Source organism: Anneissia japonica, unplaced genomic scaffold, assembly GCF_011630105.1.
Source record: "Anneissia japonica isolate Jap-2015-1 unplaced genomic scaffold, ASM1163010v1 scaffold287960_len3192837_cov198, whole genome shotgun sequence".
Lineage (NCBI taxonomy): Eukaryota > Metazoa > Echinodermata > Crinoidea > Comatulida > Comatulidae > Anneissia > Anneissia japonica.
Window position 1 is genome coordinate 3,111,849 of NW_022712725.1, and position 14,795 is coordinate 3,126,643.

At 30.9% G+C, this 14,795-nt stretch overlaps 1 protein-coding gene and 1 long non-coding RNA gene across 2 annotated transcripts in view; both read left to right on the plus strand.

The window, feature by feature from the left end:
* The window catches only part of LOC117108048 (extended synaptotagmin-2-A-like), a 48,789-nt gene that overhangs the window by 5,474 nt on the left and 28,520 nt on the right, over positions 1-14,795 (plus strand). Inside the window, exons 3-9 of the mRNA XM_033249896.1 lie at positions 2,419-2,556; positions 4,412-4,488; positions 5,062-5,137; positions 11,376-11,465; positions 11,770-11,825; positions 12,570-12,690; positions 14,081-14,180. Of these exons, the coding sequence (XP_033105787.1) occupies positions 2,419-2,556; positions 4,412-4,488; positions 5,062-5,137; positions 11,376-11,465; positions 11,770-11,825; positions 12,570-12,690; positions 14,081-14,180 (658 nt within the window). The remainder of the gene's footprint in view (positions 1-2,418; positions 2,557-4,411; positions 4,489-5,061; positions 5,138-11,375; positions 11,466-11,769; positions 11,826-12,569; positions 12,691-14,080; positions 14,181-14,795) is intronic.
* LOC117108002 lies at positions 6,354-7,106 on the plus strand. Its single transcript, XR_004445317.1, has 2 exons — positions 6,354-6,446; positions 6,952-7,106. It is a non-coding gene; the product is annotated as an uncharacterized LOC117108002 (long non-coding RNA).

Sequence of the window (14,795 nt, forward strand, 5' to 3'; positions counted from 1 at the left end):
CTTATCTTATCTTTACATCACATTTTACCTAATGAAATGGATTATAACTAATACAGAATTTATATTCTTTATTTTGTTCAGTATGTAATTTGCACCAAAAAAAACAAAAAAAACCAACATGCTTATTGCAAGTATGGTATTCAATTTGTTTTACACTTTATATAGTAGTTATTTTGCAAGTATGGAATAATAACAATTGGTTTAATAATTAATAAATGCACACTATGGTTTAAAAATGCAACAATATTGTACTGTAAAACAGACGGTACAGTAGATGTTTTTTAGTTTATTGAATTTGATATTGGATAGGAGGAAAGATGCGAGTTGAAAAATTGCCATATGGACAGATTGAGTTAGTAAACATCACCATTACAGTAGACCTACCGAGGATTACAAAGTCGAATAAAAAAGGTTTTTTAAGTAGGATTTCCTTATGAATTTCAGTTCATGTGCATAGCAGTAAAAGAAGCATTGTAATGGTTAATTTTGACATTTAATGTAATAAATAAACATGCACATTTCCTTTTTAAACTCAATCAATTTTTGCCTATTTACAATGGGATTTTAGCTTTTGTGGGCTTTGTTCCCACCTAGGCCATTAGCAGTTTTGAAGAAAACTCCTTCCAAAGTGGCTCAGGTTAATCCTTTTCATTTTCCTACCTTTTTTCAAATTTGATCAACCCTGGTGCGGCCACTGTTTGCTCATTATATAGTATACAGTTTACGATACAGTAGCCGGAAATTTAAATTTTGCATCTGCATGTAGACATCTGTTGTTATGTGATTTTTATATTTACACATTATCCTTAAATGGTATTGTATGTAGTGGTAATGCTTGATACTATAATTATTGTGTTCATTTGTAAGTCATGCAGTTTAATATGCCCACCAATTTTATTGGATGGTTAAGATGAGATGTTTAGTTGCCATTTCGAAGTCAGAATTTCCTATATTTGCAAAGGCCCAAAGGTATTCATATTTACAGACATGATTAGTATAATAAACAATATTTTACTTAATTTTAGAAATAATTTTTACAGTATAGTATAGTACCTATTATCTTCTAGCATATTGCATTCTGCTATTTATGTTGACATTTAGTTCTAAGGTGAAGGTAGGGGTAAAGGTGGAGGGATTAGGGATTGTGGTATACCATTGTCTGACCAACTATTATTTTTTAAATATATTTATACTATATGATAATACAAAATGTACAGTAGTCACAAAGAGTCGTGAGCATAGCCCCTGAAGGGGGTGATGCCAGTTGCTATATCAACTGTGATCCCAGAAGGATGTTAGTTACTCCCTGTATACTTGATAAATGATGTCGTAGTATTATGTTCTTAGTGTCTATGGAAATATTGATTTGACCTGTAGATATACCTAGTTGTTTCTCAGTGTTCATTTCTAAATATTGATGAAAGTCTGAATGAATGGAAAATCCTAACTGTACACAGTATCACGTATAATAAGGAAAGAATTAACATATGTATTGCTATATTGCCTTGTTTATTGATTTTGTAATTCATAATTTGTATACGACGTTAATAGTAAGAAAAGTGTTTTGAAACTAACTGCACACAAACAAATTTACTTCAGCTGGCTGTCTCATAAGGTAGTAGGCCTAGTAGTCTCACTTTCAAATATTAGACACAACAGCGAGAAAATGGCTGTAGACGCAGATTTTTCGTTAAACTGTGTTTTCTGTGTGCTCTAATAGATTTTACACTTTTTAGAACAACATGTGCACACATGAGTTGATAAACAGCTTCTGATTGGAATGTACAACTTCAAAATATACAGACTGTTAGATATAATTTATTAATAAAAACTATAAGATGAAATTTTAATATTAAAGAGTAGAGTTTCAGGAAGGAAATAAGGAAATGAGAATCATAACACTGAAAAGGAAATGATTTCTAATGGCGATACATTAATTGTCTGCGGTAAATGTACTGTAAATCCCAACAGATGTTTACATGCCCTTCAGTGTTAAAGTAAAATTCATTGACTATAATTTTAGCATAAATTTTTTTAATTGCAAATACAGGAACAGTCACATCTGTCTTAACTCTTGTGTCAAACAAATGTTATTTTTCCAACTTACTCATTTTGTTGATTACTCTCTCTGTAATTCATTTTTTTACAATATATATATATCAATTTTTATGATTAGTTAATTTATCTTATCAACACTTGATTGAATTGTGATATGTGACTTTATTAATACATTGAATAATGGATTGAATTATTAGTAATCAATATATATGAAAATCAATCAGTTTAGCAATCAATTAAGAACGTACTAATTGATGAATTATTAATTTATTTCGTTATAAAATTATGATGAATTGTTTGTGATTGATTTTCTGAATACTACAATAAATATGTTGATTTCAAATTGAATTTTATTTTTAGATTGTGAAGCAGCTTTGGCCATTTATTGAGGGCTATGTGAAGGACATGATGAAGGAGACCGTGGAGCCCTCGGTGCAAGAGGCCCTCCCATCTTACCTCAAGTCATTTCGATTTGAAAAAATTAGGCTTGGCCATTATGTAAGTTGAGTATAAGATAACTCTGAGAATTTTTAATAAAGGAGAGTCCTTTTCTGTATAGAAATAAGCCCAGTAAAAAAAATTAATTTAGTTTATCACCCTAGTATGCATGTCCTCTATGGGACTGGAAAAAAAAAAAAATTAACATTTTTTTTAAATTTATTATTATTTTTTTTTTTTTTTTTTTAAGTTTTTTTTTTTATTAAATAGTAGATATTATTTGTATTATCTGAATCATGTTTTACATTGAATATCAATGCACCAGCAAACAACCCAAGGGTGATATTTGGCTTTAACAAAATAAAAATTAAAAAGAAAAAACTTTCCTCCTCATCACTTTTCCAGCCTAGAGGGTGATAAACTAATAATATTTTTACAGGGCCTAAGCCAAACATTTATGTTTATTAAAAAAAAAAAAGTATAAAATTTTAAAAATAATTAGATGTTGACATTTAGTAACTTTCTAATATATGATTTAATTTGGTAACTCAAGTTTTTCTTTTACAATTTAAATCAAAAGTTTTATTTTATTTTATTACTTTTTCTTCTCCACAATATTTTGGGCAGCATTATATTTTAAAAGTCAGGCTATTATATACTGTACCACAGCCCTCAAAATTAGGGATAAAGACTCCGGCAAAAAATCGCCGACATTAAAAAATTGACGCCGGTCCTACGTCGGCATTTTCAAAAAGTTGTCAAGTACGACAGGCCTAAACCTAGGTTAGTACTAAGTACTAGCCTACGCGCCTACGTGGACCATCGGATCCCCAGAGTGCTGTGATGTTCTAGGTAGACCTAGGCTAGCCGCAGTGATAAAAAATAAGCACTAACCATGGATGTTGAAATATGTTTACATGTTACTTTTGTGAAAACGAATTAAAACAAAAATACTCTGGGCATATTTATCCCTAAAATAAAAGCCACTACAGTCAAAAGGATAGCAAACTTTGGTGACGACGAACACGCCCGACTTTCTGTTCTTTCTAGGAGATGTTGGCGACGCACTGCAGCGTGTGAGTTGGGGATCGTCTTTCACTTTCACTAAAATCAACGGAGAATACAGACAGAACAGCTAATGTGTGGAAGGGATTAACTTAGAAGTTCCGGTTTTTTTTTAATTAGTGTAATTTATTCGTGAAAAGTAGCAGTACGTTTCTGTTGAATTGGTGTTTGAAAAGTAAATTCACGTCTGCAATTTTCTCGCCGGCGACGGGTGCCTAGACGCCGGCACTGCCAAATGCCGACGTTAATTTTGAGGGCTGGTACCAAATGTCATTGAACGTATTTCCATTTAGTTCATGCACTGTTTCCAGCCCTGTAATACAATGATGATGCAACATCCAGATTAGTGTAGGCAAGTAATGAGGCAATGGAAATAACTTAATGGTACTGACAATATGGATTCATGATCCTTAATATTCCAATACCATAAGGTAGTATTTTGTTAAGCATAAGTACTATCCTCAATTATAGTACTAAAAAATTCAGATGCTTTATATCTATATGGTGGCAATGATAGCAACATGTGGTAATAAAAGCGATAAGCAGTGATTATGGTAAAGATGATGCAGCACACTTCTTTTAAGCTACCTAATATTTGACTGCAGTACATAACATTCTGTACCTTCAAAACTGAAACAACTTGGTCTCTTTGTGATTAAACTTGCGAAAAATCAATATTTAAGTTTATTCAGTAGCGATACAATAGTTTTTTATATCGGGGTTTTTTGTTTTTTTTTAATATAATAATATTGAAAGTTAATAAACTATTTTTTTTCTTATAAAATAAGCATTTTTTTTTTTATTATGCAGTATAATATGTGAGAATTAACAAATTATTTCTTCTGCCCAGCCCCCTAGAATTGGTGGAGTAAAAGTCTACACAGATAAAGTGGCCAGGGATGAGATTGTTATGGACTTGGAACTTTTGTAAGTTATATAATGAGATACTTGAAGTTTTTATTAGAATATAAATTTATATTTTACTGTCTTTGACCTTTAAGCTGTCTTAATTTTTTTAATTTTCGTTAGTGAAAATAGTCTGGTCTAAATAGATTTTTTTCTGTTTAATTATGCAAGGTAAATTAATATTTATTTTCTTAATAGATGGTGAATTTTTAATTAATATTAATGATGTAAATTAATAATAATAATTATATTTACATAGTCTTTCCATAAATTTTTTGTAATTAATTACAATATAATGTTGCATATCTTAATATTGTATTTTAACATCTGTTTATAAAGTGTATTGAACAAATGTAGGCCTAAATCTGAAAAGGCACTATATACTGTAAATATATATTAATTTTTGTTTAATATTAAAAAAGTATAAATGCTGATATCTCTATTCAGTAATTGGATGTGTGTGCAGTAGCTAGACAAACCCATCCACAATAATGTGAACATACTGTATGTGTCATTTTAAGTTGCATATCATTAACATATGTTGCCAATAGATGTGGATTGTGATTACTTTTTATTTTTTTTATCATATGAAAGTTATGCTGGAGACTGCGACATTGAAATCAGTTTTAAAACCCTCAAAAGAATTAAAGCTGGGATCCAGGATATTCAAGTAGGTTTGTTTCCGTTATACTCTCTGAATAACAAATTAATAGGTGTCTCTTCCCAGAAAGTATCAAAACACTTTAAAAAACAGGATGTATAGTAAATATTTACTTTTAAAATATTTAAAGTTTAAGCTTTGTGTCACCAGGAGTTTCAAAAGCTGCCGTTGCGCGACGGAATCCACAGTGTACATCGCACACTTGCATCGCCTACTTTTTAGGCTGTGAAAAAAAAACATAGGCTACCCATGCAGAGATTGTGTGGTTGTCCTCAAGGTACGCAGCGATAAATGGCTAGGCTTAGATATATTTACATTTACACAAAACTTACTTTATATTTACATTTACTCAAATCATAGCATTTGTCTAATGTTTGTTTATTTTAAAATCTGATGTGACACTGATGATGATAATTTATCTATTTGATTGGCATCTCGCCGCACTTGTAGTAGTGCGTGCTAAAACAGCATCGTGTGGACAGATCTCTCACTCATCTTTACCTCTGACACTTAACTGACCTCATGATAATAGAACTGAACCTAACACAGGCTGTTAAACGGTTTCCAATTGGATCGCTTTACACTGTCCAATCAAATCTTTTGTTTATGAAAAGTTGTAGTCCGAGATCGCCAAAAATGACACTGAAATTGTAAAGCAAGGGAAAATTGATGGTTGGTTTTTTTCTCAAAAAAGAGCAAAAAGGGTAAGTATTTTAATGAACATGTGATGGTAATGAATTAACAAAACAACTAAAATGATTCATGAGTCTGACCATGAATGACGATTGCTGGGCCTCTGGAAAGGCCCACAAGGTTTTGCTCATTCATTAGGACTCTCCTATCTCTATTTTCACTAGGCCTAGCTCCTAGAAGAAGAGGCTAGCTGTAGTCAAAATACAGAGTATAGGCTAGTACAGTCTAGTTAGGATATGCGATCCGTCCGGTTCCAGCAATTAATTATCGTGGATAGCCTACATATTGTTTACTTAAAAGGATTATTTCACCATACATAGATAGGCCTAGTAAATTGTACTTAATAAAAACTTATGATAGATTTAAGCAAAACAAAATAACCAACAAAATGTCACGTGACAGGGGCCGACTGACAATTGTAATTTTATTCCTGGCCTATCTTATAGGCTTGTCTACCAGGAGTAGTAGTACTGTAATTACTACTGGATGGTATTTTCTAAAGCTTTAAAAAAAACCATTAATTTTTTTCCAGATGATTATTTCAGTGATCATGATGATCATGTAGCTGAAAATGATGTCCAGCCACATGTTGAAGACCTATTGGCTGAGGGCCATTTCAAAAAAGGTAATTAAATATATAGAATGTTAATTACTGATACTTATGTAGGATTGTTCTTTTCAATTATTAAATTATATAAGCTTATACATATTGCAATGATTTGATTATTATAATATATAATCATAATAATAATATTATTATAATATATTATATTATTATTATAATATTATTATAATAATAATAATAATTATAATAATTAAATACATTATATAATTAATTAATTAGTTTAAGGAATAGGAGTAGTTTAGTCTCATTGTTATTATTGTTATTATGATTATTTTTATTTTATTTTATTGTTATTATTTTATTGATATTTGCTTTTTCTCAGTTGGCCTATATTTCTCTGTAAAGGCGCATAGGGGCAATGTGCAAATATGCGCTATATAAATACAACATTATTATTATTATTAATAAGTTTTTCACTGGATTATTAATACAAATCTAGCCAGATTTGTCCAAAAATGTATTTAGTGATGCTTTTATTTATTTGTTTTATATTGTTATTTTTCAGATTCCAACTCATGATAAGGTTGTAGCTGATTATATCCAGGAGCAACCACACAAAAACAAGTACCTTTATATACAGTACTTCTATTTATTATTTTCCACAGTATGTGAAACAGTAGTCCAGGCCTGTTACTACAATAAATACCTACCTTGCAGAAACAAAATGTTTTACAGTACTTCAGTAATGTCATGATATCAGTCATTTTTTATTTTGTTTTATAATAAATTCACTTATTACAAATTATTACATTTGTATTATATGTCTGTTATATTAGTACAGTATGGTACAACTCAACATTATGACCAGCTGAATAAAACCATAAAATCTTATATAAAAACATTATTTTGTTTAATAAAATATATCCATAGACAGAGCTCCAAGAATGCAGGAGAGGCCATTTCCAGACATCTAAAAAAAAGTTTTTCCGGACCACCCCCCCCCCCCACAACCACTCTGAACTTTGATGATAAATGGTGCACCTGCTAATCTTCAGATTCAGCCTCCTACTTCCAAAACTTGAAATCCCTGCGTCACATGACGGTACCATGTGACACGGCTTCATTACTATAAGCAAACCTACCAAGCAGTCGTTACATCTGAGTGACATAACTTACATAATCAGAACCTAGTAATTTCCAATAAAAATTTAAAAAAACTACTGATGTATCTTTGATCCATGATAAAAGTTTACAAGATATTGTAAAATTATATTAGAAAGGTACGTCAGTTGAAAAAAGATAAGACTTGTATTTCAATGTGTCTAAGATGCACTAAGATGTATTCACTACATGTAGTCTTCCATATTACATAAAATTTAGGTAAAAATTAGGAAGTTTTAAATTATTAATTGTCTGGCAGTGCATTATCTTTATCCCATACTTCAAGTTTCTAAAATGTAGAATAATTTATAATTGCACTATGTTTTTTACTTCATTCATTGTATTCCAATAAATTTTTTTCTTCGCTGTTCTTAAGCTGCATACACATTGGATCCGAACCAAAATTCGGACCACGTTTCTGATATGCAGAACAAAACGTCCCTATTCTTACACACTGATCTCAACATGATCCAAAAATTCTGATGTGAATAGGCTTACCACTTTATTAAATTTTTTATTTTACATGTATTACTACTGTATATCTAATTCCTACCGTATTTTCCAGAGTATACTGCAAACTACTAAACGTTTATAGCCCTTAAAATTTCATGATATTGTAATAAGAGATTTTTGCTACCGGTACCATTTTCATTATCAGAGAGGCCAAGACAGCTAAACATTTGATTAATTTAAGAAGTAATTTAAGTAAATGATAATAAATTAAACTTGTATTGTACATTGATGGGACAATCATAAATAATCTCGTCAGGATTTGAACCCAAGACTGCTGAGGTACCAGGCCTGTATGCTTCATTAGAATTTCCAGTTAAGATGTTTTTCTTATTCAAAGTATTGCATAATATGCAACAAATAGATAAATCACATGATATTATTTAACTGGAAATAACTAAAACAGTTTTTTGAATCACTTTCATAACAGCAACACAAATTTCACCATACTGAAATAGTGCATACAAAATTTTGAATTAATTATGAAAGTATGGATGGTCATAGTTAATTATTAACCGCTTACTCATTAAGAGACAGCAGATAGTGCTATTGCAATTGCATTAGTAAGTAGTCGTAATTATATGATTGCTAAGGCTTTGTTTGCCCATGAAAGTAGTCATTTCAATGACGTAATGCAATAGGCATGTCCATTAACATAGTCCGTAAGCTTGTGTTTACAGTTGCTATAAAAAGCTAAATGCAGCTGCCTAATAATATCCAATCACAGAATTGAAAGTCTTGGATGTTTTATTTGATGAATGTGGGCCCAGTATCAAATATGACATCAACTCATGAGACTAAAGATATTAAGGAAGATGATGCTTCCTGAACTCCAGAGGTATAGCCAAGTGCATAGCTTGTCCAGGAAATGTGGCCCAGTTGTTTCTTTGTGCTTAATTGTTATTATCACATGGTAAATACATCATAAGACATGATATCAAATAATATTGAAGATTATCTTGCACATTGAAAACAATAAATAAATTAAATTATTAAGCAGTTGCCGATGGTAAACTCTAAAAAATGCAATTGAAATATAGTGCTTATTTGAAAGGATCCCATATTATCAATATCTAAATACGAGACTGACTGAACAGAGAAAGTTTGTTTTCTTTGGTATACAAAAATATGGTTTTCAGGACAAAAATATTTAGATGATAGTCAATAATACAAAAAATATTGGAACAATATGAGAATTGCCATCCCAAAACCAGCGTACTCTTGCTAATTCTTAAACTGAGTATTAAATTAACATAAGATTGTGGCCTAATTGTATACTTTAGTACAGAGTAGATGTAAGATTTTTACTCATAACTTTGGTAGTAATACAGTGTAAGTCAATTCCAGTAAATGACCCATCATCAGCTTATAAAATGTAGAGAATAAGAATATTATTAAAAAAAGTCATTTTTCAATTTTGGTTACTGATGAAACCATTTGGTATTAATAGGAACTTGTTTTTCATTTTAGTTTCTGGATGGCAAGCCTCGTATTTTTTATGCTCTCATTCTTTGCCGAGGAAATTTAACTTTTATTAATTTCCAATAGAAAGATAATAAATTTTGCTATTTATATACAAGATAATTCAAGTGACGTTGGAAATTAATCTACCTGTACAGTTCTTGGAACTTGTAATTGAGCTTTGCAATGTTGTATTAAATTTTTTTAAAGTTTTACCAATTTTTATGAATTATCTTTATAAAATGTGTTAGATTTAATATAATAATATATTTATTTCCTCCAAAAACATCATAGAACAAACATACAGAGGAGGGGTTAGATGAAGGAGGAACAAGTTCCTATTACCAAACGGTTTCATCTGCCCAAAAAACAAAAACGAAAAATTAGAGACATAAATTCATAGAAATTCTATAAACTATAAATTTATATCTATATATATGGAGTTTCTTATTTCGATTGGCAGGCTCTTCCAAATGTCTGGTATGGTATTGAAAAAAGAATATTTAAATTGTTTTAAATTAAATCTTTTATAATAATTCTGCTTTCAGGTAATTGCTTCAATGACTTGCTAAAGGAGATTAACACTTATATTAATGTGAACCCATTAATTTTTCAACATATTTTCTATCAGGAATTTCTATGAGCGTTAATCCATGATAGGAGAGGCCTAAAAAATTGGCTTTTGATTAGGACGAATAAATGTTAAAATTAAGTATCTTTAGTTAGTAAATATTAGTGGAATGTTTTTTTATTTTAACATAGGCAATCAAATAATGTTTCATGCATGGTCATTTGTCAATGTCAACACTACATACCTGTGCTTTGTGTTACCTGTTAAAAGCAAATTGATTTTTTATTTATTTATTGTCTAAAATATATATTCTTTCTTAAAATAAAAAAAAAGATAATATTTGAAGTATACAAGATGAGAAATGGGTAATTTAGAACATCAAAAAATATTATTATCCATACTTGTTTTTGACTGTATGCATCTTTGATCAATTGTAGGTATTTACTTTATTCATGAGAACCAACAGGTGTTATTTATGTTCGGATTAGGTTAGAACTCTTTATAACAGTGTTTGTTTGGAAGTGAGTAATGTGAATCATGATGTAAGTGATATAAACAGTTTGATAATCTGATTAATTATGCTTCATATTTATTTAATTCTAGTTTGTTTTTTTAAAATATACTTTTCTAAGTACTTTTTCTGGCGACTGCTTTGCTTTTGAGCAGTCGGTGGCAAAAATTTGAAACAATGTATTAATGAACTCTCCCTCCCCATCCATCTCCCCTCCCCCCTCCCACCTATACTGTTGTAGTTGTAAGGAGTGCTGTATTCCGGTTTTTTCTGGTTGAAGTAGGTTATTAAGCAACAGTAACCAGAGTATTTTAGAGGGGGCACTTCATTGTGTAATATCAAACAATACCAAAGCGCAATACATTACTATTTGAATTCTCTGTGAATTCTAGTAGCCTTTACATCATTATTTCGAATTTTTTTAATGTTTGCAGTAGAACCCTGCAGTGGAACAATTTGGGTCAATATTAATATTGTATAGAAAAAAACGTCATATGATTCCACTTAAAACGACATTTGTGAGTTAAAAGCGTGACCTTGCATTGTTTTAATTTTGCTAGTGTTGGGTGTCTTTTACTGGACTGTAATGTCAAGGCTCTGTTAGAAGAGTACTGTTTATTAGTAAGAGGCCCCTTTAGACTGGAGGCCCTGGCCTTCGCCCCAACCGAGACCTCATTGGCCTTACGCCACTGCTCTTAGTTTCAAATTAAGAGTGGTAATCCTTTGTTTTTTTGTTCTTGTTAATATATCTCTTGTATATGATCTCTTGTTGTAGCTTCATGGAACTCTGCGTGTGGAGATTAAACCACTGGTAAATATCATGCCTCTGATTGGTGGAATGTCCTTCTTTTTCCTGAATAAACCAGTAAGTTGCAAAACGTGTTGATAAAAACATGTATAAAATTGACAATGAAGTATTAATAAAGCTGCCAACTTCTGAATTTATATTTTTCATGATATAGCATACAATAAGCATTATTCAAATTTTGTTATATTTATTATTGTTATTGTGCTTGTTACTTTTTTCTTTTGTTATTACAATAATATTATTACTCTTACTGATAATCAACATTATGTATGTACTTTACTACATCATACTTTGTATGTAAAATTGATTGTCTACCAATAAAAACCTCATTCTTTCAATGATTGCTATATTTTCATTTCAGGCTACAGATTTCAATTTGACAAACTTAGCCGATGTACTGGACATCCCTGGAATTAGGTAAGTTATATACCTAGAAAAATCTGTTGACAGGCAAGTAACCCCATTCGGTCTTTTTAGTGGCTACTAGGTGGGAAGGTACACAGCCACCCAGAAGCCAGAAGAGGGCAGAAAAAAAATATAAATAAAATGTTGGTTTTTCATTTAGCAAATATTTTCGCCAAAAACATCCATAGTAGAAATAAAAAAATAAATTTTATTGGCGAATGTAAATAGTGTAGTAATTGGATGGTTAAATGCTTTAAATTTATAAAATTGGGAAGAAATATACATATCTTATTTTATTGGAGATTTGAAGGCAGTGGCAGGTGTAATAAAAATAAAGAAAAACTTCTATGTTTTTCTGAAATTTCCATTTTTCGTGGCGGCGGGTGCGCTAATTGGCCAAAAATAAAATTATAGTTTTATTGAAAATCACCATTATTGGCAGGTTTCAGATTCGCTAAACAAGGTATGAAAAAAGTCTTGCCGAATGAACTCCTTCCAATTACACAATTTAATAATCCTTTTCAGCTTGGAAAAGCTAAAAAAATAGAACCAAGCTATAGTAGCTATTGAACTTTACCTACAGTTATGTACAGTAGCTGTAAACTTTCCACAGAGACCAATGTGTTCCACATTAGAAACATTTCCTTCCTACCAGTATTTCCTTGTTGAAAAGAGATAAAAACATTACTTAAGTAGGAAACTTGATCTTTATTAATAATATTACTCTCAGTTGAAGTGTATTCCTTTTCTTCTCAGTGGAATCCTTCGCAATATCATAGAGGATCAGATTGCACATTTTCTGGTGCTACCGAATCGTATACCAGTCAGTTTGATGGAAGATGTAGACCTGACTAGTCTTAAGTACCCAATGCCGGAGGTAAAGTACTTAGGCAGATGGCCTGTTTCACAGTCACAGGACTCCCCCCCCCCCCTTGCAAATTTACCCCTCCCCAATTTTCCCACCCGAGCCTAAGAGGAAATTCAGACTCAAGCAAAAGGGCAGAATTTACTAGAAATTATAGGCCATTAATACCACTTCTTTATTCCTGAAAAGTTCATATTCACCAGAGACCAATATCTATTTGGCACCCATCTCATTTTTGTTAAGCACATTATTTATGCAATATAGTTTTAGCAAGATTCTACATTGTAGCACATTCATGATTCATGATTATTTGAATATTTAACTACCGTGCATCCTACTTCCCGTCAACTGCTTTCTAAAAATTAACAGTTGCTAATAATTTATCATGGCTGTAAATAGTATCATAATGGTGAAAATATCATTCCCTTATATGGAATAGAACAACTGAAAACAGCCAATGACAACCGTAGATTTATGTCACATGTATCCATATTGCTTTTTCAGGTTCATCAATTAATTGCATGTCTTGTCACTGTCTGCATTCCACATGTTTGGTTAATCTTGTTATTAATAATTAGCCAGTCATAGTTGCCATTGTTCTTCTTTCTTTTGGTAATTTCTAATAACTGGAATCTTAGCAATTTTTACCGAAAAGTGTAACAACAAATATCCAATTAATATATCCAGAATTAAAATCTGTTCAAGTTTTATGTGAAAAAATACAATTTACCCATATCTGCATATTATATGTCATATTAATCTGCTAATGATATGCATTATTGAACTACCCTTACAACTTGCATTTTTTTTAAATAATTTTTTCTAATAGCACCGCAAGACCATCTGTGTAAAGAGTGCTTAATAAATATTATTATTATTATTATTATTATTGTTATTGCTATTATTATTATTTATTATAAATTTCCTCATAACATTATTATTATTATTATTATTATTATTATTTTTATTATTAGTATTATTATTATTTAGGTGTGGGCATAGGTTTAGAAGTGTGAGAAGATGATGAATATACTTATTATTGATTATATTTTTCCATTTTGTTCTTATTGATTCTATTTTATACTGTCCCAACTTCTATCTTGGCTCCATATTATTTTAAGATGATATGGTACCATTTCCCAATAATCATGTTCCAATTGCTCAGCCCTACAGTATATTTCTACTTAAACTATTTATGATTTTAATATTTGAAGTCAATATGTTTGGTTTCAACTTAAAAAACATAATTAAGTAGGCATTATAATGAATACCTTCTTTCAACTATTTTGATGAAACTCGATCTTCCCTAGAGTAGGCCCCAATTCAACACACATGATTATAAAGGTTAATATACTTTTTCTATACCATGACCTGCATTTATATATTTTGTCTTGTATTGTAGGGTGTTTTGCGTATCAACATTGTAGAGGCACGTGATTTGATGAAGATGGATTTTGGGTTGTTCAAGAAAGGCAAATCTGACCCCTATGTTGTAGTGGAAGGTATCAAATAAAATGTTTTTTCCCATATATGTATTGGACAGTTTAACAAAGAAACAGTAGCACAGTATTTAATGTACTAGCTTCCAATCCCAGGGTCTTAGGTTCAAATCCTGTAAACATAATTTTTTTGTCTTAGTTTAATAGGGAGCTTATGATATGCACGACGATGCGACGCTAGAAGGGAATCACTCATGGTTCTGTTCTAGCATGCGCAGATTACTTTTAATGAAGTCATTACATTCTATGTCCTACCGTCGTCATGCAATCAATAGCTCCCTAATATTATTAAGACTTATTAACTGAGTGTTATTCCAGAAATGTGACACATTGGAATGTGTAGAGATAGCTCAGTGCTGACGGATGCTTGTATTTCAATCCCAGGGTACATGATTTTTTCCTCATTGCAAAAAAAACATTTTATGCTTCATAATGAATGTTTTATTGTTTTCATATCTAAGTATATAAGTGCACTTGACAGTAACAGGATGAAATAATGTTTTATAAAATATGTCTCTGTATGAGATTAAGGAAATAGAGCTGTTTTTAGTCGTAAGTAAGTAACTGTGTAAAATAGGCTTTGCAGGACCTTCAGATTTGCAGGACTTTCACTCCAAC